Source organism: Micrasema longulum, unplaced genomic scaffold (genome assembly GCF_059751315.1).
Source record: "Micrasema longulum isolate JH-2025_06_02 unplaced genomic scaffold, ASM5975131v1 h1tg000376l, whole genome shotgun sequence".
NCBI lineage: Eukaryota > Metazoa > Arthropoda > Insecta > Trichoptera > Brachycentridae > Micrasema > Micrasema longulum.
The window spans coordinates 401,500-426,368 of record NW_028277577.1 but is presented as its reverse complement, the minus strand read 5'-3'; the positions used below and the strand labels follow the sequence as shown (position 1 = coordinate 426,368).

At 32.3% G+C, this 24,869-nt stretch overlaps 1 protein-coding gene across 1 annotated transcript; it reads right to left on the bottom strand.

Annotated features, from left to right (window-relative positions):
* Positions 1-1,369: 1,369 nt before the first annotated feature.
* Positions 1,370-24,402, bottom strand: LOC148282110 (uncharacterized). The gene is made up of 4 exons (XM_088225612.1): positions 23,946-24,402; positions 14,664-14,834; positions 5,870-5,988; positions 1,370-3,061 (listed from the first exon to the last, which is right to left on the bottom strand). The coding sequence occupies exons 1-4, from the start codon at positions 24,037-24,039 to the stop codon at positions 2,261-2,263; spliced, it is 1,185 nt and encodes a 394-aa protein (XP_088081738.1). The 5' UTR covers positions 24,040-24,402; the 3' UTR covers positions 1,370-2,260.
* Between the last annotated feature and the right edge of the window lie 467 nt (positions 24,403-24,869).

Here is a 24,869-nt window from a genome sequence, read left to right as displayed (position 1 = left end):
GCCAAACCGTAAAAAAATATAAAGTTCATTAAAAACATTTTTAAAATTATTATTGTGTTGCAAAAATGCGCTTTGAATTATCAATTATAAGAAATTGATTAAAAAAAAAAAAAATCTAAAAAATCTATTTGAACAGGTTCGTGGAAGTATCATGATTTCACAGATCTGAGGTCCGAGATTTGAACCCCAACTCTAATACAATTTGATTCCTATTGTCTCTTTACCATTCCCTTTCCGCACTTAATGGTGCATAGGCTTACCCCAGTGTTTTTGATGTCATCAAAATGAGAAATCTCATTTTTAAATATTAGATTGTAATAAAAAAAACTTAGCTACGTTAAAAATCGGAAGTATTTTTTTTTTCTATTGTTATTAATATATTCTGTATTTTTTGTAATTTTTATTAACAAAAATTTAAATAAATAAATAAAATTAAAGATATGTATATTAGCGTTTTTATTATTTACCCAAATATTTCAGTTTTAAGTCCATTTCCTTAATGTGGCTGATAACTATGCTGGATAATGGAAATCACTACTTCGGGATCACAACTTTGTTCTTACTTTCATGTAATATATTAAATAATAATAGAGTATAGTAGTTCTTTTTTATGTTTTTACATTGGAATATTTCGTAGTCCCTGGACCTGCCACCGTAAGCGTAAGACTTAAGACCTTACCTTCAGATGACGCAAATGATCCAGATACCATGTGGATGGTGAACCAATAAAGTGCTATATGCTCCATTGGATGCGGAAACGGAACTGTGAATTCTTTTTTAAATTTTACTGCGGTACACAATAATTATTTTCCCTGTTTTTTTATATGCATAAATTTGATTTTGACTCGTCTTAATTGTATTTGACGACTTAAGAAATCAATATTTTTTACGTCATTTTATTTTTTAAATAAAGGCATCAAAGTTTATTCAGTTCGAACTAATTTCACATCACAGTTCAACATACCTTCTACCCCCCCCCCCCTTATCTTTCTACGTAAATAAAAGTTAAAACAAAATAAATTATTATTGGACTAATAACATAGGGCCGGTTTTTTAATCAGAATTTAAAGTTATAAATAAAAAAAAAAACAATAATGGATTATTTGACAAGTTACATGTATCGTTCCATTATTTTAGTTTTTATCTTAATCGTTATCAAATTACCACGACAGTATATCACGATAATTTCTTTTACTAGCGATTACAAATAAAAATAAAATTACAATGTTGCTTAATATATTAGGCCTTGTGCATAATAAGCGAGGCATAAAATATGGCAACTTCTTTTAAAGAATAAAGATAATATTTATTTAGATAAACCACCATGATCAATGAATTTTTTACCACATTTTTTATTACAAAATTTAAATACTTTATTTATAATTTTTTTTTTTTTTATTCGATCGGCAATAAAAGTGTCATGGTACAAAAAAATACCCTAAATTTACTACTTAAAAATAAATAATCAATCACGAAACTAATTTGAAATCTGATCACTTCTTCACAAAACAATATAAACAAAACATAAACTATTCCTAAAATTATTTTACTTATCCTAAAAGCATTTGCTTAAAAATCACTTAACTTACATTATGTAATACTTGTTCAGTATTCTAGTATCAATTTTTTTTTTCGGAACACCCCACTTAAAAGTATTATGTATAAAATGCACTTTAGTTTTGTGATGACCAATTTTGTTTTGTAATGTGTAAAACGATACCTCTGTGCATTAATAAAAATCTTTGGAATTAAATATGTTTTCAAGTAACTCAAAATTCAGGATCAAAAAAATTACGGTTTTTTATTTGAACTTTTAATAAAATACTAAAATATTTATTAATATGAGTAAAGTAGATAGGTAATCATTTAAGTTGACCTAAAGGTACATCAACCCAGTGAGGTTTGTATCACGGCGACCGATCAAACTCACATTGAAATACTAGAATATTTATCCCAAATTCGCTTTATGAATTTGTAAATAAAAAGTACATTTTACACTTTTATCGATATTATTATAATGAAAATGCGTTATTTCAAAGTTTGTAAGACTGCCTTATTGGTACCAGAAAGTAAAATACGTTTTTTCATAAATTGACGAAAACGTCATATATTAAAGGTACTAATAAATTAGTTTAGACGCACAGATTCCTCCCGCGCTGTTTGAGCGAGTGTGCAGATGGGCATCATCAATTAATATCTATTTATTTTTAATTCACCGTATGGTACGTATTGTTCATTTTCACATATATTTAATGATATTTCACTCGAATCTAAATTCTCTAATGCAAATCGGGCACTTGTTCGACGCTTTCAGGCACTGCCTGAGACAGTCTCCGTGGAAGAAGTGCTGGCAGGGGGTCGCTCGGGCGGACTTCATGGAGTTGAGACAAACAGCGCAAACGTCTTCCAGACTTCTGATCTCCTCCCTGCTGGCCTTTCTGAATTGATCGAGAACGGCGCACTCCGTCCGCAGAACCTTCCAAGAGTTCAACCAAGCGTCCTTACTTCTGATAAATATATTCACATAAAGAACTAGAAGGACGATTTTGTATTCCGCGTAGAATACAAGAGGAACAATTAAAAGAAATGAAAGACTGACAGTGAAAAACCTTAAAATAACGGGAGCGTATAAAGACTCTAATGATTCAAAAACTTCGAAATGGAACAAGTGTAAAAACGCGGGGAAAATATCAACAAACACTTTTTCTGTTGTCATGTAAAACGACCACGTTACGATCTTGTAGAGCAGCGACGGTTGGTACTGCTCTAATCCCTTTTCTAGCCCGAAGACCAGGAGCATGAAGATGACGGTGATTATGAAGGTCACCGCCTTCGTCCACTCGAGGACTATTTTGGTCGTGGACATGGCGAGGTGTTTGAGGTCGGAATGGTGCGTCATGTTGACGTAGGGAGACCAGTTCTCCTTCTCCACGAGCTCCTTGATGTAGGAGACGCAGTAGGCAACGACGTTGTAGAACATGAGGGAGTAGAGGCACGTGACGCGCTGTTTGGGGCCCCACGGCCCGACCAACACGCGGTCGCACATGAGGAAGAACACCAACTAAAAGGGGGAGAGAAATTTACAAATATAACACTTTAGTAGTAAATTTTCAGTGATAATTGCAATGAATTATTTTATTTAAATATAACTGTTATTTGTACGATAAATTTACGGTTTTCCTAGATTACTTTATTTGACAGTATTGATAAGATGTCTTTTAATTAATTAAGATTTTTCAGAATCTAGAAGACAATTATTTCGCACCCCCAGAAGTACACTGTCAAAAGTCTAAATTTGACTGTTTTGAGGTATGAATGCAGTTGATTGACTTTGTTTCCTCTTTCGAAGAAGAACACTTAAGTATCTCTACGATTTTTTTCGAAGCGAGATATACCACGGACTTTAATATTCTTTAAAATCAATGGAGTAAAAATCGAGAAGAACACTAGAGTTATTCTGATTTTACAGTGTTCTTTCCATATTTTAAGAGTCAAATGAAAAAAATACTAAATGTTTACTAAATGTCATTTAATATTTGTTTATAACCACTTACCGACTTTTCTATGTCCACCGGTTTCGAGACGTTCGACGGTTTGTGCAACAACTATAGTGAAGGTGTATAGTAGGTTTTGCATGTTGACGACGAGACGGGTACGTCTTGAAACCGGTTGACATAGAAAAGTCTGTTAATGGTTTTAATATTTAATAACTTTTAGTAAAACGTTTGACCACAAAGTTAATACTTCAAATATTAATGATATAAAAAGTTCGTTTTTACTCTCCTGAAAAATAGCCAATTTAGGCAAACCACAGTATACTTCTTGGGATGGGATTTCTTGTTTTTCCCACTGTCAATTCGGACAGTGATTAGTTCTTTGTGAAATGGTTTACTATTTTTTTGTGTTAAAATTGGAAATAATCAGCGTGCTTAGATAAAAGAACGTATGACTATGAGATACCAAGGTCTGTGTGCAAAGTCAAAGTGATGTGGTGTTCTAATCCTCTGTCTACCCCTAAAGGAAATCGTGTCATCAGCTTATGAATTTATTACTGTCATTTATTACTGTCAATTATAACTGTCGGGTGGCCTCCTTGGAGACTACACCACCACTAGGTTAAGAACGCTTGACTCACACACAATTAAACGTCAAATTATGTGTAAAACTGTTTTTTTTATTTTTTTAATTAAGTGTTTTTGGTAATGCTTAAAGTCGCAATAATGTTCTAAATGAAAGTCATCATATTTGGTTCGACGTGTTCATATTTATTTGTGGTTTAATTATCAGTGTGGCCAGATGTGAAACAAAGTGTAAACGCATGCAAAAAAAAAAAAATTCCAAATTAATCACTCTCTAGGAAGTAGAGAAGATTCAAAATAGCACCCCAGATGTTAGTGTATGTAGCCTTAGTAAAAAATTACTAGTAATAAATTTAATAAGTTCTAAAAATCTCATGAATGGAAAGGGTAACAAATAGTGGTGTAGTGGTTAGACGCTTGACTCACACAAAAGGTACCGGGTTCGATTTCCGGTGAGAACATAAAAATTAAAATGTGATTTTTCTCAAGCCAGGGTTGTGTAATTCACCACTGTAATTAGGCTTCCAGGGCCTCGATTATGATGGAAAGATAAAGACGTCATACCTTCACCTTGACGTTGAAGATAAATTCCCTCTAGCGATTATAAATATATACTACCGACCCCCTACCTTTTGGGTAGGTACATCGATATGAATCAAGGGGAAGCGTACGTGACGGTACACATATCTACGCTCTAAAATGACATAGCTTCAGTATGACGTCATAATTGAAGATAAAAGTCTCCCGGCCGACTACAAAGGTATAGTACCGATATCCCCACCATCAAGTTTTGATGTAAGTACATCATTTTATATCGACGGCCCTAGAACCCCTCGATACGTTTATCTACGCATTAAAAGTGTCAAAAATTTTGTTCCACCTAGCAATTTTTCCTTTAATTATGATTTATTAAAAATTTTAATCGTTTTGAGGTTGGCACTTTTTTCTTAAAAGCCTATTAAAAATATGAGAAAGAAATAAGTTAGTTTTGAAGTCGAATTAAATTCCGACATAACTGTCACTCTAATAAAACGAACGACTAGATGTGGAAATAATGTCACTGGGTTCAGTCCTATTAACAAATAAGAGTATCTAGGCGTTAGAAAGTTACCACTTAAAAAAAAAAATAGTTATTATATTTTTTCCATCTGTTTTACTATCTTTCCGAGTGCATGTATCGAGCCGGCTTTGTGGTCGATCGGTAGATACATACAGACTGATTTCCAAAACTCATGCAAAGTTCATGTTCAAGCGAGCATTTTTTGCTTGCATGGGGATTTATTGGAGTTTATAATCGCTTTGAAGTGAGCACTTTTTATTACAGAAGCCTATTTAAAATATAAATGAGAACTATTTTTAATTTTAATGACATAAGGAACGCGGACTAATTGTTTACGGTCATTCCATTGGTTTGTTTCGATCATATGATGTCGATATGACAAGTAGGTAGAACATACCGAGGTAAGATACAGATAGTACAGAAGTTAAGTATACCGTCTCGATATATACAGATGAAGATAGCGTTCATAATCGAGGCACTGGTCTTTTGTTGTGAAAAAAAAACAGCTTTCTCGAATTGATCATCGTCATCATTTCCATATCCGCACCCAGTAGTGCATAGGGCACTGAATTGCAAAAAAATAATAATCGAGTGTTCTTTTTCTTCTAGTGCCTTGCCGGGTCCCCCCGACGTTGGCGATCACTACAACGAAAGCATATGTATCTGTCCTGCGCTACTTTAATATTTAAAAATCAAGTCGCCAAATATATTATTTAAAAATGTTGGTTACCTGATTAGCCATGGTGGAAAGGTTCGTCATCTGACTAAAGATCTTTTCACATCGGTCCAGAGGAGAGTATAAACACCAGATAAAAGACAATACTGGGCGGTACATCTGCCTACCGAATGCTGAAAAAATAAGTAATACTACATTAGGTTCGTAACTCTATTTAAACTGATTTTGAATTTAAAAAATATATATAATTCACAAAACAACAAATCCATTTATCTTTTGGACAAACATATTTAATGCTTCTCCTACTATAATTCATTCAAAAAATCAAGTACAACATCTATCCTTTTCTACTTCATCATTATATTGATCGATATGCAGTCCATTCAAATCTTTAATAAACTTTTTCTTGTGTGTGCGCAACAAAAAGTTTTAGTTAGAATCATTTACATTAACACGGGATTATCAAATATTCGAACTGCTTATACAGTAGAACTCCGTGTATCCGAAATCTAGACATTCGGATTAAAATATATTCGAATCGTTATCAGGAAATAAAAAATAAAGGAGATGATATAATAACAAATAAAAAACAGTTTCTTCGTCAAAGCAACTAACTTTGCTGGGAACTAACTTTGTGATAATATTTGTCACTCTTTAATCCGGATAGTTGTAATTGAACTAATTTTTTTTGTAAAAGCCGTCTGGGCGTAATGCATAAAATAAAAATATATCAAAGACGTTTTGAGCATTTAAATTTATTTCAACAGAGAGGGAAAACATTTTTGAGAAGGAAATATGGAAGTCTAGGCATTAACAGGGCTTATGACTGTGTAACATTGTGTAACATTCACCATTATGCCCATGTTTGAACATCCACATTTCCTCAACTCTTCCATCTGTTGACTTTTGTGAAGTAAAAGAGCTGAAACCTTTATCACCTTAGCCAATGACAGATCATAAGCCCTGTTGATGCCTAGACTTCCATATTCCCTTCTCAAAAATGTTTTTCCTCTCTGTTGAAATAAATTTAAATATTAATAACTCCCTAGGGAGGAAATCCAGCCCTGCAAGCAGTTGGACATACTCAAACATTGTTAAACGTTTTGAGCATGTCCAAATGTTTGAAAAAAGTACCGAATCTTTTTTCCTATGTAAATTATCAAGATATATATGACAATTGATCAAAGAATCAAATTCAAAGTTGCTAAAGAAATAAACAAAATTATTAAAGGAATAGTTCCGAGATATTTTCAAAATAAACTAAAAAATAATGAGTTCTTTCATAGAAACTATGCAACAAGAGGATCTAAAAATATAAGACTGGAAAAGAAATCAAAAGCAATGTTCCAGAACTGCCTTATGTACAAGGGAATACAATTATTTGAGGAAATGCCAGAAAGCATAATAAATGAAATAAATGTAAATATATTTAAAATTAAATGTAAAAAGTATGTATGTGAAAAATATTAGGTAATATATAGTTTAAATAGTGAATTTAATTAATGAATATGTACATATGAAACAGTGAATATTATAAATTAGGATATTAAGTGTATAATAGTGATAAATAATGTTAGAATAAGTATAGATGTAAAAATTGTTGTAAATATATATTAGACTGTGTTAATCATAGAACTAAATAAAATAAATAATAAAAAAAATAATATTGCCCTATCGTTATCATTTCCTTATTCGCACCTAATGGCGCATAGGGCACTGCATAAGTAAACTTTATACGGAATATCTCGATCATCTGTTTTATTGAGGTAAGGTGGACATCGTTTTGTTCGTATCCGGGCGGATGAAAAATACATTTTTTTGTTTCGTGGAATAGCTTGCTTGAGGTCCCGGATTCGAGGTCCTGGCAGGATGGGCATGAAATACTTGTTTTAAGGGCACACTGCAATATTTCATTTCTCCTAGACTCGCTCCTGCAGCTTGAAACTGATCACCGATAGTGATGGATGCTGGTGGAGAAATAATGATGATGATGATGATGATAATGATGATGATGATAAAGGTGATCAGTCTTACGCTTCAGATGCCAGTCTATGTCTATGAAATAATGCAGTGTAGAACCACTTTTTACCCTCATCTTGGCAATGTATCCTATAGGAAACATAATATGATCTCATGTTTTCTCATAAACTAAGACAAGAGTTACGCATTTTCAGTATAAACTGTTTTACCATATTTTTCATTCTTAACTGACTTACGACAATTCATAATTTTGAATCAGGTTGTGGTCCCGTGGCTAGTGCCTCGGACTTAAGGCACAAAGGACCGTGGTTCGAATCCCACTCTACCCCGACTTGATTCCCATTTTCTAACAACTCGTTGAAAATGGCCCTCAAAATGAGATATTTGGGTAAATCATAAGAACTCAAATATATTTTTTTTGCTAAATAATAATAAACTTTGATTAAAACAAAGAAAAAGTTTTTGTTGAATTCTGAAGCTTTTTCAAACATCAAATGAGTACAAAGTTTTTTTTCGTTCTGCCAAGAAAAAGGTCAAAGTAAATATTTTACGTTGCCCTTGGCGGGAATCGGAACTCTGTAGGCGGACGCGACAACCACTGAGCTGTATTCTTCATCCGCCCGAACAAAGAAAAAAAATATTGCTCAAACATTCTTATTCCTTTCTATAAAATATCTCTTTCTTTGTTGAAATATGTTTATCTAAACTTTTATGTGTGATACAAGTCGGGTTGTGGTCCCGTGGTAGTATTGTGGACTCACGGGCCAAAGGTCCGAGGTTCAAATCCCACTCTACCACAACCCGATTTCCATTTTTCCAGCACAAGTTGTTTACGACTTTTAGTAAATGGTCTGAAAATTTGAATATTTGAGTAAATATTAAGAACTCAAGTATTTCTCTTTAAAAAAAATTAAGATAAAATTATAAAATGGAATAAAGGAATAGAGATTTTCAGTTAGCAACAGTGATGTAATGCGCTGTAAGGACGATAATATTCAGAGGGTTGGAAACATTATTATATTTAATTTATTTTCGAACTAAACAGGGGTGCATCCTAATCTGACATGACAGATCAATTAAGAATCGTAAAGTCTATCTTAGTTGCTTCATAAAGTAATGTTGACATTACTGTAATAAGAAACACAGGGGTGGATTAAGAATTTGATATAAAAAATTGTTATAATGGGGGCGCAAATCTGCTTTTTTTTATCACAACAGACCTAAAGAACCAATAACAAACGTGAGTTAACGCACAAGCAATACTAACTTGGGCTTTGGAAAATCAGATCAGATTGTTGTGATTTCATCGGACATGTTTTAAATAAATAATTTTTTAAAAATTCTGGTAGACATGACAATGATAATTATTATTTTTTTTTTTATTTTATTATTTTACATATTTATTACAGCAATATACAAGTAATTATTTATACAACAAATTAATTCAGTAGTAACAATTAGTATTAATTATGTAACTAAGACCTACTTATTGTAGCACATTTGGAATAGTAACATTTGGTTAAATTCAAACCAGAAATCCGTTTTTTCAATTATGAAAAGTAATAATTTGCCGCCTAATTGATTAGTTTTATGGTAATACACGAACTCTGCTATCTGTGAAATAATATAAATGTTAGTCATTTTGTATTGTTTTGTGTAATTTGTATCTTGTTTACAGAATGTTTATCCTTAGCGTTCTTCCGCAATAGATTTTTAAACTTTCATAATTATTATGTATAACGTAAAGGTTCTTTACAAAATGATTTTATGAATGACGCTTTTAATTAAATTATTACAAAATTTTAATTCAAAGGAATTCAAAAGAATTAAAATTTTGTAATAATGTAAGTAACACGGTTTTGTAAAACAATTTATTTTGCCGTCACATGCTACGGATCTATTTAAAAGATTTAGAGAACAGGTGGATTTGTTTTTTTTTCTTCTGAGACATTACTTCGCTCTCACAGTTTCGCACCTCTACTAAGTCATATTATTTACGACGTGTACAATCAATACGAGTCTATGTGCTATATAAATATTAAAAATATACATTTATATTAATATAGCCGTACAAGCTATATGTATTATTATTTTTCAAAAAAATAACTTCGATTAATAATCTGATAATGTTAACATAATATATTTCGGTACACTATAAATCAAAAGTCATTTCAACATTTCGTTTGTGACGTTTGAATCTCTCTTTCTGAAATTTGATTATTCATTTGAATTCGGAGTAAGTAAGTTATAAACCACGATGATCAGTATGGGCAAGAAGACATATTATCATATTCAAAACGCAGAAATTAAAAAAAATATATATATTTAAAAAAACAAATGGTTGCTTGCTTCTGCAGGGGAGAAGCGAGGGGGGCGTGGCCATGTGGTTGATGGTGTATCAGACTCCCCCCTCCCCTCTCCTCGCTTCTTCCTTGCAGAAGTAAGCAACCATTTGTTTTTTTAAATATTTTATTTTTGTAAATTTTATTAGTTCCAAAATTTTTTTTTATGTGCCAATATGTCTTCTTGCTCATACTGATCGTCGTGGTTTCGGATGTGACAGGGTTTAAAGAACACCCTGTATAACAGAGGTCGACAAGTCTACTCCAGCCCTGTTAATAATATTGAAGAAGAAAACGGCGCCGGTCGTTCACAAAAAATACGAAACCGCTAGGATTCGATCACAATAAAATTTATGTTGTCGGTAATTCGGCACGTCAAGTGTTCCATTAATCAATTTCTGAATAAATTATTGACAAAATGTGTATTTAAAGAGAGAAAAATTCTACAGGATTCAGTACGAAAAACCCCGACCCTGCATCAACATCGGTAAGTGGAACCGACCATTACAAGACATGTCATTTGTTACAATGTTTTTAAAACAATATTACAATTATATATTAAAAACTATCGACAAATCAGTAGAAGGTGTACAGCATATTTTGTAGAGCAGTTTATTAAAAAAAACTTCAACTGTTTGTCATTTAATTAAATAAAATGCAAAGACAAGCACCGTGGCGTAGTCGGTTGGACGGCCAACTGTGAAACTGGCGTCGCGGGTTCGATTCCCGCCAGTTGCAAGACAAAATACAAGAAATAAGTTTTCTAATTTGGTTAAAGGTGTTGTATTTTTCAAACTTCTTTCCATATCCTCTCTTTTTCACCTGCTGACAAGCCTCTAAAATAGAAATTAAGCATGTTATTCCTTTAACAAGGGTTGAAGTTAAAGGTAACTGCTAAGCAGTTTTTTGAGAATCTAATTGGAAATGCTATAACTCATATTAATTTTTGAAATTGTAAGGAATACGTTGTTTTACAAACACACTTCTCTTTTAAAAAAATATAACTAATTCTAAGAAAAATCTTTCGTTTCGTTTATCGCTAGTTCACATATAATTTTGTAATGGCTATTTCTGTGGTAGCAAGCGCGTTATACACTACTTCACTAGGTGGAGGATGAAACAGTTCAACGTCTTAAAAAAACAGTAACTACTGAAATCAAATCAATTAAGTAATAATTTGTCTATATTTTTTTTATGTTTTATATTATGATATATGAGTTGATATATGATATATGAGTAACAGCAAGTTCCTAAATTTATTGACCTTTTAGAGGATTATGACGTCAGCAACAATCTGGTTATACAACAACGAGATATCGTTGTTTAGTAGTCTAAGGGTTAAAAAGAAAAAAAAGCAATTGTGATTTTAAGTTTAAACTTAAAAATCGAAGAACAGCGTTGTGTTGCTTCATTGGTTATTGCGTTACACCATCAATATTATAGAAAACATGACCATGAACAAAAATATGTTTTTCGTTCTTTAAAAATAGGCACGACTTAACTACCTCCTATTTTATTTCAAAATAAATTCGTTGATAAATTATCTGGTCCATGAAGAAGTATAGAAATTGAAAAAATAACATTTTCAGGCGTTGCTTAGTATGTAGGTGAAATAATTCAATTAGATGAATTTCACCTGCATAAATAAAGGTTTCAGCTCTTTAACTTCACAAACATCAACAGATGAAAGAATTGAAGGAATATAGATGTTCAAATATAGGCAGAATGGTGAATGTTACACAGCGTGTAAAGTGGCCACTTAAACCAGCCATTGACAGGTCATAAGCCCTGTAGATGCCTAGACTTCTATATTACCTTTTATTAAATGTTCTTCATCTCTGCTGTAATATGTTAATGTAAATTAGTTTATTCCCATAGTTATATAAAATCATCATTAGTCACTCCTGCTTTCACTTGTATATTTTATAACATAAGAATTTGGTTAGCCTTCTACCAGTCTGACGATGACTGTTACGGTGAAACCCGGTCACTGGTGAAAATTATAAAAGAAAATTAATAAACTAAATACAGTCACTCTCCAAGCACAAGAGCTAGTCTCTTTTTTGAATATAACAGTTCTAACATTAACTAAATATATAAACGTAGATTATATTTTTTTTAAAACGTGTCATTTGTGTAACTGTATTAATTTATTTAAAAAATGTAGTAACTCAGAAGAGTAACTCGATCAATCTCTTGAAATATAAGTCTAACGTCTTAGATTGTTAAATAATTCGACGATCATGTTCAGACGCTGACATCATGAAATATTTTCGTTTTGGGTAGATATATTTTTTAATATTCTCCAACAGACAAAATAGATCAGTGGGCCGATGTATATTTTGATCTTCCAACTATTTTAGATGCGTAAACATTTGACCCAATTTCTTATTCCAATACTTCCGATGTTTATTTGCCTGTTTTCAACTCGCAATTCAAACCCTTTTATCCCAGCTGTTTATTATATACACGAAATTAAAAATATATTTACTTGCGTACCTACCGAAATTGAAAAGCGGCGGCAGTTTACTTCTTAAAGAAGAAGTTTAGTGGTTTTTTACATTTAAGCCAAGCCAAAAATGTTTATTTTCTTTTTACGTATAGTATTTATCGCTACGATTCTTTCAGCTCTGTAATTTTTTATTTACTCCGAGAGTGATGTCACTCTCCGGTGAGTTGTTCTGATTGGATAGTTGGACAATCTATAACAATACTTAGAATTAATAGTCAAGTCTATGAGGGACCACGGAGTTATCATGGACTCTAAACTTACCTTTAATTAACATACTGATACTATGATTAACAAGTCACTAAAACTTTTGGGTTTTGTTAGCAGGACATCTAGTGACTTTACTAATATGTTCACGGTTAAAACACTATATTGCTCACTGGTTCGTCCTCTTTTAGAATTCATTTATAAGGTGGTTTTGCGCTGAAATATTTCACTATCTCTGGATGGCAAACTGAAGCGTAAGACTGATCACCTTACCTTCCTTTAACACATGATCAAGAACTCCTGCATGTACTATTCTAATTCAGTGCTTTATGGACCATAAAGTGTGCTTAAAATTCGATTATGATGATGAATCATTTATTGTGAAATAATTTCACATCGTCGATTATCCGTCCCTTCAGCCAGTGTTTATTTAAAAAAATTAAGGATTTAAAAAATAAATACTTGCGTTCTTATGATTTACGCAAATATTTTAATTTCGGGGCCATTTTCAACGAGTTGTTAGAAACTAACTCACGATTAGAAAATGGGAATCATGCATGGGTGTTGGGTTCGAACCCCGGACCTATGATTCGCGAGTCCGCAATACTAGCCATTGGCTAACAACCCGATGATAAGTATATAAGGTAAAAAAGTTTCGAAACATATTAAATTTTTCTATGAATTCTTTTAGTACCTACAACGGAATACAAGACACTTTTTATACGCACAGGAATTAATTCAGGACTGAAAGCGTTGAATTTTTTCTGAAAGCGTTAAAAGGACTTGAGAGCGATAAAAGCATAATGTTATAAATATAATGTGTTTAATATTTAATCGGCAGGTCAGCCCCGTGGCGTAATGGCCAGCGCGTTTGCCTACCATGCTAGAGGTCTCGGGTTCGATTCCCGTCATGGTTTTTTTGAAATATTTATTTAAAAGGGTACTTTCACACTAGAATATTTCATAGTCCCTGGACTGGTACCTGAAACGTAAGACTGATAAAAAAGTGTACTATTGGACATACTAAAAAAATTATCAACACATTACCTTTTTCGTACCCAATAGCCCATAGGGCACTGATTTAGGATACCGATTTCAGCATATCTCAATATTTTTTGTTGGATAAGACCAAAATTAACAGTGCTTCAATTTAGATTCCAGTCCAGAGTCCATGTTTTTTTTTAATACAACAGTGCAGGAAGTCCAATTATAGTTGTAAATTACAGCACAGAACACCCGGATCAATATAAATTGAACCCGGAACCCTTCGAACGTAAGGCAAGTTGTCTCTACACCACGGGGGTCACGGGTAAAACATAAATGTGTAAATATACATTTTAAAATAAATATTTCATGTCTCAAACCCTAAACCCTTAGGCAAAAAGTAGGCAAACTTATTATCAACTATTTTAGGTATTTGAACAAATTATTTATTTTGTTTTAATTGGGATTTTTACAGATATTACATACAAAATAAGTAGAAATATATTAACAATACTACAGCCAATTAAAAAATTCACTTCTAATCTAATAATACATAATATATTATAGGAAAAGAGTTGACAAAAATTATATGTGAGTGACGTTTGTATTCATGTGTGTCTATGTGAGTATTCGAATGAATGCGGGTGGGTGCGTGTGTGTGGGCGCGTAAGTAAAAAAAATGTAATTCAAAACGTGTATTTATATTAGAACGAGTATAGAAGAGAACTAAGTAAGAGGTTTGATTATTAAAAAAAATAGTTTATACCTATTTTCGAAACCTTTTAAAAATTATTGGATTAGGGTGGATTTGTTTGGCCATTCTCACCTTTGGCATGGGCCAATATTCTGCTATAGACCTTGACAGGGTACTTGTAGTTGGCAGAGATGAGCAGAGGGAGCACGAGGCAGGAGTATGCAGCCAGCCACCCTCCCAGCAGGAGGGGGCCGGCCCCCCGCCCGCAGTACGGCAGCAGCAAAACCACGGAGAGGAGGCAAACTAAAAATAAAATAAAACATTTTTAACGGTCTGACTTTTCTTCATACAAACGTATTTTTCATATATTCTCGTATTTTTCCCTGGATTATGGCACTGGAGCATTTTTTTTAATACGCCCCCATTGGCGTGTCCCTATCATTGTTTTTTATTTTATAAATTGTCTTTTATAGAAGCCAGGACCATCCAGAGAGCCTTCAAAGTGCCTCGTTTTTTCTGCCGTCTTTGGATGAAAAAAGTAAAATTTGCTGACGCAGATAATTTATTTCTCAAACTCTTTCTTTTAAAAAATCTAAATCGGATCAGTTTTGTGGTGCGGAGAACGGCACTACGAGACCTCGATTTTTTTGATTTTAGGTAGGCATAATCAGTCTGACGTGCCGTTGCTTTTTCCGCAGAGCATTTGGGAGAGTGACAGAAAAACAATGTCCAAATACCTATGCATTAAAATTCGCAGACAGCGCCTATCCTATTAAATGGTTTGATAACGCGAAACAATTGTTTTCTTTTGGAAAATTAATGTGAAAATCATAATAGAAAGTATTCATACTTTATTATTATCCTCATTTCTACACCCAGTGGGGCATAGGGTACTGCATTGGTAAACTAAATGCAGCATTGTTCGATAATCGGTTATATTAAGTTTAATGATCAGTCTTACGGTTTGGGGATTCAGGAACAATAAAATATTATTGCAGTTCAAAAAAACGTTTAAAATCAATAATTTACGTCTATCCTTCTTTTGGAAAATTAATGTGAAAATCATAATAGAAAGTATTCATACTTTATTATTATCCTCATTTCTACACCCAGTGCATATGGTACTGCATTGGTAAACTAAATGCAGCATTGTTCGATAATCGGTTATATTAAGTTTAATGATCAGTCTTACGCTTCAGGAACAATAAAATATTATTGCAGTTCAAAAAACGTTTAAAATCAATAATTTACGTCTATCCTGCCAGAAATCAAACTCAGGAATTCAAAAATTGTAGATGATCGCGCCAACCACTACACACCGAGGTGGATTTAAGTTCACCTGATTTCCTTATGCAAGACTTTTAACTGAGAGCAGCCATCGAGTCGAAAACACACGTCCAGGGTTCCTGTTCTATTTCACACGCAGAACTGTGCTCTTCCTCTAAATGGATGCAGAGAAAATTAGTAAATCTCCGCAGAGAAAATTAGCATATCTCTACATAGCCACATTTATTTTATAACGAAGCATGTTTGGAAGCAAAAATAATACAAATAATATTCATTTGTATACACTTGCTAATAAAAACAAAGTATGCCCGTACAGAGGGCATTCATCCAAGTTTAAAAATACGCTCTCTTAAAACTGTTGAGACCTATACAAACTACAGATGAATGTATGAATGGTTTTCGAGACGACTTCGTCTTAGCTTCTGATAATACAATATATACATTGTAATTGTGGCAATTTCTAAAAATAACAGAATTTGATCTAAATCAAATGCTTCATTAGGTACCTTAAATCACAATAAGTAGATACAAGACAATGTAATAATTTCAGATGTTCTGATCGCAATTAGTTTAATTGCTCAAGCGTGGATCAAGAAACTAATCACAAAACTGTTCTTAATCATTAATATTGATAAACACTACGACGCGCGTCGTTTCCATGTAAATATTTACACGAAAGTAGTTTAGATTTGAAATACGTATTTTGCGTAAAGCAAAAAATATATGCGATGTAAACAAAAACAATTATATCGACGCTTTTTACTGAAATATTATTTTAAGAGCTGTATAACTCATTAGTAATCCTCATAAACGCGTAATTTGTTAGTGTTTGAAAATTATTTATGTCCCTTTCATAAATATTTTGGCAACGTGACTGTTATGTTTTCGTTTTCAAAATATTCATCATCTAATTTGACGAGAAAGCTTATCATTCATATCGGTAGTTTTACAAAAATAAAACTATTTTAATTCTACAACACTCGAGTTTGAATACCTATTTCAAAACACTTATTTGTAACTCTGAAACAGCAACGTATCCCAAACTCCACTACACCAAAAGCCTTGTCTGTGTTGGATTGGGATTCAACATAATGTAAAGCGGAAGCATACACATTATTTTTTTTAATTACAGTAGAACTCCTTTTACCCGAATCCCAGTAATTCGGATTTAGAAATATTCGAATCGTATCAGGAAATAAAAAATATAAATGATGCTACAATAAAAAATAAAAAGCACAATCGAGTTTCTTCGTCAAAGCTAACTTTACTGGACATGTTTAAGTAAGTTTTTAATGTGATTTCAATACGCTGTATAATTTCAAAAGCATTAAAAAAGTGATCATAGAGTAAAATTTTCGTTTTCTTTCAAAACATTGTCGTAATTCAATGGTTAATCTAACTATCCCGATTTCTGCATATCCGGATAACACCTGGTCCGCAATTAAAATGGAAGTTAACAGAGTTATCTTCGGCTGTCTATAAAGAAAAACTGATATTTGTGCACGAAAATGAGTATATTTGCATGAGCATTTAAAGTATCTTCGTCGGTGACATATAATTGAACATATTTAGAAGAAAAGATTGTTTGCATATTCTTATTTTCATACAGACAACTTTTTTTTACCTTGTAGATAAAATTTAAGATAAATCGTTGTAATTGGGGCCCTGGTACTTATTAATCCGGATAATTTGAGTTTTACTGTATTAAATAAATATCAATTTTATTAACCATTTTCAGTGCGTTTCAGAACGTTTTCGTGGGGATAGAGAAAGCATTGTGAGCACGTAATCAGTACGTAAATTACGTGCTATCAACGTGTTCTCTACCGCTGCTAAAGCGTTCAGAATACCAGCCCTGAACAACACGCCCCACTTTGCGCGGTATAAGTCGCTTTGACGAGTTTATCAACTTTTAGTTCGATAATGATTTAGCAAGATGCAACTCATCACAAACAGTGATTGAGCTAAATTAGAATAATGTTCAATTCAATTCAATTTTTATTTCATAAAAAATATGTACATTACAAACTTAAATTTTAGATATACGTATAATGAAAATACATAACAGAGATTCTTGTCAAGGCAGTAGGAGAATCCTGCTCGGAAAAACCCCTTCGGACACATGAAACAGATCAACATCCAGAGCGATGTTATAGACATAACCATCGGCTGGTTGATCCTGTATATTGGAATATGAAACAATCTATGCTAATGCTGTCTTAGGTAATTATTAGGAACATATAAACCAGTCCTCAGGATTATCGACCATACCGCGCAACAATCGACAAAAACGTGTAATCAAATTCACATTCCTTCTAGTCTCCAAATTGTTGTAGCCAAGCCTACCCTGGAAAAACTCGGTCGCGGAGAGCCACTCCACTCCCTGCACTCCCTGCACTCTCCTGCTACGCATTCTCTCATGCAGAGACACCTAAGGAACTTCTTTTGATTTTTTCCATCACAAAATAGTATTTCAGTTCTTCTGGCCTTCATCGACACACTCTCGAGTCTACTTCGCACCAAGGAGTTGTAAAGAGTTCTCAGTACGCGGGTATTTTTGAAAACCCTGTCCATACGCAGATTAAATCCTAACATTTTCAATGCTTTATCACTGATTGCCTCTATGTGATCCTGAAATGTTCCATTTTGTAGCGAAAAAATAGAGTTTTTTTTGTAGCGAAAAAATAGAGTTTTTTGGGCCCTAGTGAAAGACGTAACCGAAAACTTGGAAACATAAAACCTAAGTTGGTTTCGCCTTCCCTATTTATATATTTATATTAAATATATCGGCTTGGAGAAGATATTGATGTTTTTGAGAGATATTTATTGATTAAATTCTACAGTACAAATTTTCGATACAAAGTATCAATGAAACTCCTTGGTTTAGATTAAGGAACTACATATTTTTTTGTTGCAAAATGAGCATTTTTGCCTCAGCTGGCATCTCCAAAACTAGTAAATTGTTTTCATGTTCAACATAGTTACTATTTATATAAGATTAAGCAGATAATAACATCAGATATTTTCAATTTAAATTTAAATATAGTTTTAGATTTTTACAAAATTATAAGATACTAGTTTTAAATGAATATGACATTTTCTGATTTTTAGATATACCCGCGAAACTATTTACAAAAGTGCTGTTCAATCCGGTTATTGGCATTAAATAAGGTTTATAAGTTTAACTCTATTTTATTTTTTGTATATGCCTATATTAATTTTTGCATAGACTAATCTGATAACAAACGACCCAAATAGGAAATTAGATTGTTGGAAATATAAATAAATACCTCATTATTTTGTAATGATTAATTTGTTAATTTTTGGTAATTACTTATTCTAAAACGGAGTTTATTTAATAAAAAGTTTGAGGAACATATATGTAGTTAAATTATCACATACAAAAGTTTATCGATATTAGGAATTTGTTTAAAAGCATACATCCGTATAAATTTTATAATTTTGAGTTATGCGTGTTGAGGACATCAAGGCGTTTATTTAAGGCCAAGAAATAAAGATAAATATTTTCAACAATGTTTGAGTATGTCCAAATGCTTGCAGACTGGCTGGATTTCCTCCCTAGGGAGTTGTTCATATTCAAATTTATTGCAACAGAGAGGGAAAACTTTCCCAGTCAGTCTGCAAGCATTTGGACATACTCAAACATTGTTGTATTAACTGCCTGGTAAAAGAAGAAGTATAAAAATTGGAAAAGTGAAAAGTGTTTTTACGCGTTGCCTAGTAGGTGATTTGGTTCAGCTGGATGAATCTCACCCACATAATAAAGGTTTCAGCTCCTTTACTTCACAAAAGTCAACCGATGGAAGAGTTGAGGAAATGTAGATGTTTAAACACGGGCAGAATGGTGAATGTTACACGGTGTGTAAAGTGGCCACTTTAACCAGCCAATGACTGGTCATAAGCCCTGTAAATGCCTAGACTTCCATATTCCCTTCTCAATAATGTTTTCCTTCTCTGTGTTTATTATTATTATATGGTATTATACTATACCCTTTTGAGCCTTATTGAAATTTTAATTCAAGTTTCAATGCATTATAATACAATATGTCTCGTGGTCTAGTAGCTAGCGCATTTGCCTACCATTCATGATGTCTCGGGTGCGTTTTCCAACAAGGTTGACATAAAATCCACTGCATTAATCCACCAATTGCATATTTTTGTTACTGCAAGGCTAGATGACTAGTGTTAGGCTTAAGTCCAGCAACTACCTTCTTGGTAAACAATAACGTTATATTATAAAGGTATTGCATACGTACACACGCAAACCTTGAAACAAACACAGTCGTAAACCGGTACCATGCCATCAACTGAACATCACGATTTATACACGATTCTACACGCAGCCATTTTGGCAATAACATAATAATTCATATTTATTTCCATGTATATTTCTGACCATTCATTTATATTCAATTTCATAAGCATGCAATACAAATTATCTAAGAATATGAAATGCTGCTGCTCAGAGCTAATAAGTATAAAAAAAAGAATTTTCATAATTGTTGCGTTTTTGTCAAAATGGGTTGCGTTATCTTACATTATTCAATTTAAAAAAACTTGAAAAATCAAAAAATATTTTTTTGTCTTCTTTTAAAAATATTTTCCCTTGTTTTCAGGGTTTTCCAAAAATATTTTTTATATTTTACGTTCTTATATTTACTTTACGATTTTTAATTAAGAAATTGAATCGATCAACATCATAACCGATTATAATAAAATTGGAATTTTAATTCTATTGCTATGCTGAATGAGCATTGTGTTCATATTTAATTATTCAAATTAGCAAGCATTTTTAGCAGCTTTTATTATTTCACGATGCTAATGCTAATTTTGTCATGTCATTAGTGTTTACTCGCGGTTCCTATCAGCCCACGATAAAATTATTTCTCGATAATTCCATGGCTATCAAAAGACGTAGAATCTAAAAATAATAGTGCTGTGATGCATTCAACTAGACTAAATCAATGTAAACAAAATCACGGGAATGATTTGGCCACTGTGATAGAAGTTAATGTAAAAAATAGAGTACATAGCGTTACTAAGATTTAAAGAAGTCCATTTAGAAAATATGGTCTGATTCTGAGTAAGTCATGCACAAGAGTCATCTGTCGTCTTACTTTTGATGACGCAGATTGCTGTTATTGAATATTGCTACATAATTTTAGAAATGTAAACAATAAACAATTGTAGAATAGATACATAGGTGGGTCATTATCTTGACAACAGCAAATCGGCGATTATTCGTCTCAAAGTGCTATTTCTAACTACTACTAAAATGTCATCATCATAATTTAAGCCATTAACTAATAATTTTTTTATTCATAGGTACTTATTTTTAAGGTTGATTTTTGAAATCGGAGTATTAAAACAAGGTTTTTTTCCTTTATTGGCCTTTTACCAAAACGTGATAACATCGGTTAAAAACTAGTAACATGCATCTACAAATTATAAGTTTGGTATTAAAGCATTATATTTTCAAAATATAATTTTACATTTGAATTAGCCGAATTCGTATATAATTTTAAATATCATTGAGTTTTTAATTTCTTACGATTAACAGCATGATATAAATTGTTATTTTTACTTTTAAATATTGTACCATATTATCGCGGGTACAGCCCAAAAAGTCACGATAGGTTAGTAAATATTAATGTGAACAAATAAACGCATTAAACATTTTTTAAAATTCAATCTCAATTTTCGATATGCTCACTTAAGTATTTCTGATTATTTTCATAAAATTTCTAGATAAAATAAACATTAAAAATATTTTTTTAAACACTTTCAATGTTTGATATTTGTTCGATTCTTTTGTTAATTTATGTTATGTTAGAAACAATGAGGTAACATAAATCTATAAAAATGAGAAAGAATAAATGAAAAAAAAAATGTTTGTATGATTTATGTAAATATTAATAAATAACTTGATAGATCAAGTTATGATTGGTAGAACTAGGTTCGAACCTCGAACCTCTGATTCGTGAGTCCTCGCAACTATCACAGAACCACAACCTGTTCGATGAAGTTTGCATATATGTGCAAATATTCTTTAAAAAGTATATATAATAATATTTAATATGCATTATGAAATTAAGCTATTTAACCCATTAGGTCCTAACTTTCATTGCATATATTTTTTTACATTTTACAAAAGAAAACCCACTTGATAAAAGTCTTCTTTCATCAAAATACAATGTAAACACGTGATATAGTTTTCCTAAAAACGGTTAAATGTATTTATAAATACGCAAGTAAATAATCAGTGTATTTTGCAATTATGATTGTAGTTCAATAAAAAAGGGTGTTATCTTCCAGTTTTATAAGAAAATAGTCATATTTGTGGTTTTTATTGTCAGTATCATCGGAAATATATCCGTCTGAAAAAAATGCAACAAATCCATTTCTTTTGTGTGTCAAATAACAACTGATATGCGTGGTTTTCACAGTTATAATAGCCAAAACTATCATAAAATGAGTATGTAAAACAATATTTTGGCCTTGTGAAAAATGGAGAACGATTCAATAAATAATAGTAATGATCCAAATGGGATTATTGGGACCTAGTGTGTTAATTTGTTATGGAATCATGTCGCTGGTTCGGAAGAAAAACGTCAAGTAAAGATTTGAGTTATCAATTGCATCAACTTAAAAAAAACTTATATTCGGTAGAAAAACGTCATTCGTCAAGTCACAGCCAACAAAGGGAAAAAGTGTCGTTTTTCACTTGCTGCGTATTGTTCACCACGTCATCAACAATATCGTCACGTTACATCAGTTGTGGTGAGAGAACGTCTAAAATGTAAATAAAAATGACACAAGTCGGTAAGTGTCCATGTTTGTGAATAAACTGTAATTTATTTGATGTGGAAAACAGAAATAACTCGAATTATGACATTTTTCATGATTATAAACAGTCAAAATCGTACACATCTCGTTTAATTATATGACGAATTAGAGTTGTGACGTTTTTTCTAGATAGGAACCAAGTAATTATTTAGTTGACTGGTGTTTCCTTTGAAATTATAACACTTTTCTTGGTAAAATCGGGTGACCATAGTTTTTGTTTGACTTGCATCACTTATTGAAAATAGAATTATGAATAAAATTGTATGTTTTCAAAGAAATGAATTTAATTTATGCGTCATCTATAAGCAAACAGTGGTCATTTACTGTAAGGTGTATTTTATACATATTCAGAAAACGGTCGAGAAAAAATACTGTTGCATTTAGCACGAAATAACCTAACATGAAACGTCTTCAAGCTCGGTTGCCCTGGAATTCTTTCGAAACTCTCACAAAAATGGCAATACTCACATCTGAACAATATTAAACTCTTATTCATATGAAAAAAAATCAGGAGCATGTTGTTCAAGGATTTTTATGCTCTAAAAGATTTTACTACTATGCAAGGGATAAAAATAAAAATTCCACTTACAGATATGAAAGTGATAAGGCAGCATAAAGACAAACCAGGCATCGTGTAAAACACCGTTTGGCCAGCATTATTTCGGTGAGATACCAATAGGAACAGGACGAAGAAGTAACGGCATATCGCATATCAAATGAAAATTTGAATAACGTAAAAAAAGAAAGGGGGACTTTTGTCATTAATTTTTTAAAAACATGAGCATTTTGTAAAAACTTGCAGATTATTTTTTGAATAAATAGTCATTATTACCAACAGAAAGTTCATTTTTTAAACTAAAGTGCAAATTATTTTTTTTTTTTAAAAACCTCGTTAATTAAAAACGTCGTAAGTCAAAGTGCAATGACTTGTTTTTTTTTTTTGAGATGAAAGTTTAACCAATAAATGAACAAATATAATTATCTTATGTACTTAAACCTACTAATACTAATTTAAATCAACCGTATTCACCCCGAAAACTTCACTTAGAGGTCATATAGAATTTTGAACTTTTAAAAAAGCTTCAGTCGTAATAAAGTTCATCAGGACGAAAAGTTGCTATTTGTTTTGCGGCGTTTTCTTCCGGGCCAGCGGTGATTTACCTGTTTTTATGTTTGTATTGACTTCGTACAAAGAAACTAGAAATTTTCGCCTTTTTTGTTCACTAATCTCATTTTAAATTCAACAATAATGAAACTCACCAGTTTTTGCTATTTTCTCGTCCTTTATTCTCGGGTCTATCTTCGATAATGAATCACTTCGCACTCTTCCCCTCACTCTTGTAATCATACCCATTGTTCAAACAAATTTTACTCTCAACACGTCCATAAAAATCACAAAACTTCGTTGAGTCAAAGTAAAGATGATTGTTAACAGTTCAAATGAAGAAGTATTAACCTTTGTTTCTCGAAAATGTCTACTACCGTGGCACTGAGCACATTAAAAATTTCAACAATATTAATATGTACAATATTAAAAAATTTATACAACTGTCGAAGTTTTTCTAAAAAAGAACGAACCTCGATTGTCTATTGTTTTCAAATAAAAGTTCCTTTCACAAAATGGCGACAATTCGAACTTTTTGCAAAGCGCGCGGAAAAAGTACGAGCGCGTCGTGTCAGGCGTGTGTTCGGTTTGTTTTTGAAAGCCGCATACTGTTTAGGATCATGACTTTTCCTATTTTCGTCGTATGTTTTGCCGAACTCGCTTATTGCGCGTGTATTTCTCTTGTACATGTTTATGTGGCGGCCCTCTGACGTCGGTACATTCAGCTTTCGCGAGCCAAAAAGGCCGGTACTCCATATTTATATTCATCTACGTACATTAATATAATATAATAAACAAACGGGTGCCGACTGACTAATAACATCAACACAATGTACAGCGTATGAGTTTATATCTAGAAAATATGTCAGAATATTCTTTGGCGTCCGGTACGTAGTTCTCCTGAGAGAAAATTTAACGAAAAATATGTTTTCAGACAATAATTTACAGTTCACCACGAAGTAGGTACCTAAAGTCGTATATATATTTGTTAAACCAGTCATGCATATTTTTTATGCTCACGTTTTTTTTAATCAAATGATTTATTACTGCAAATGTGATAGAAAAGTATATTAATAATA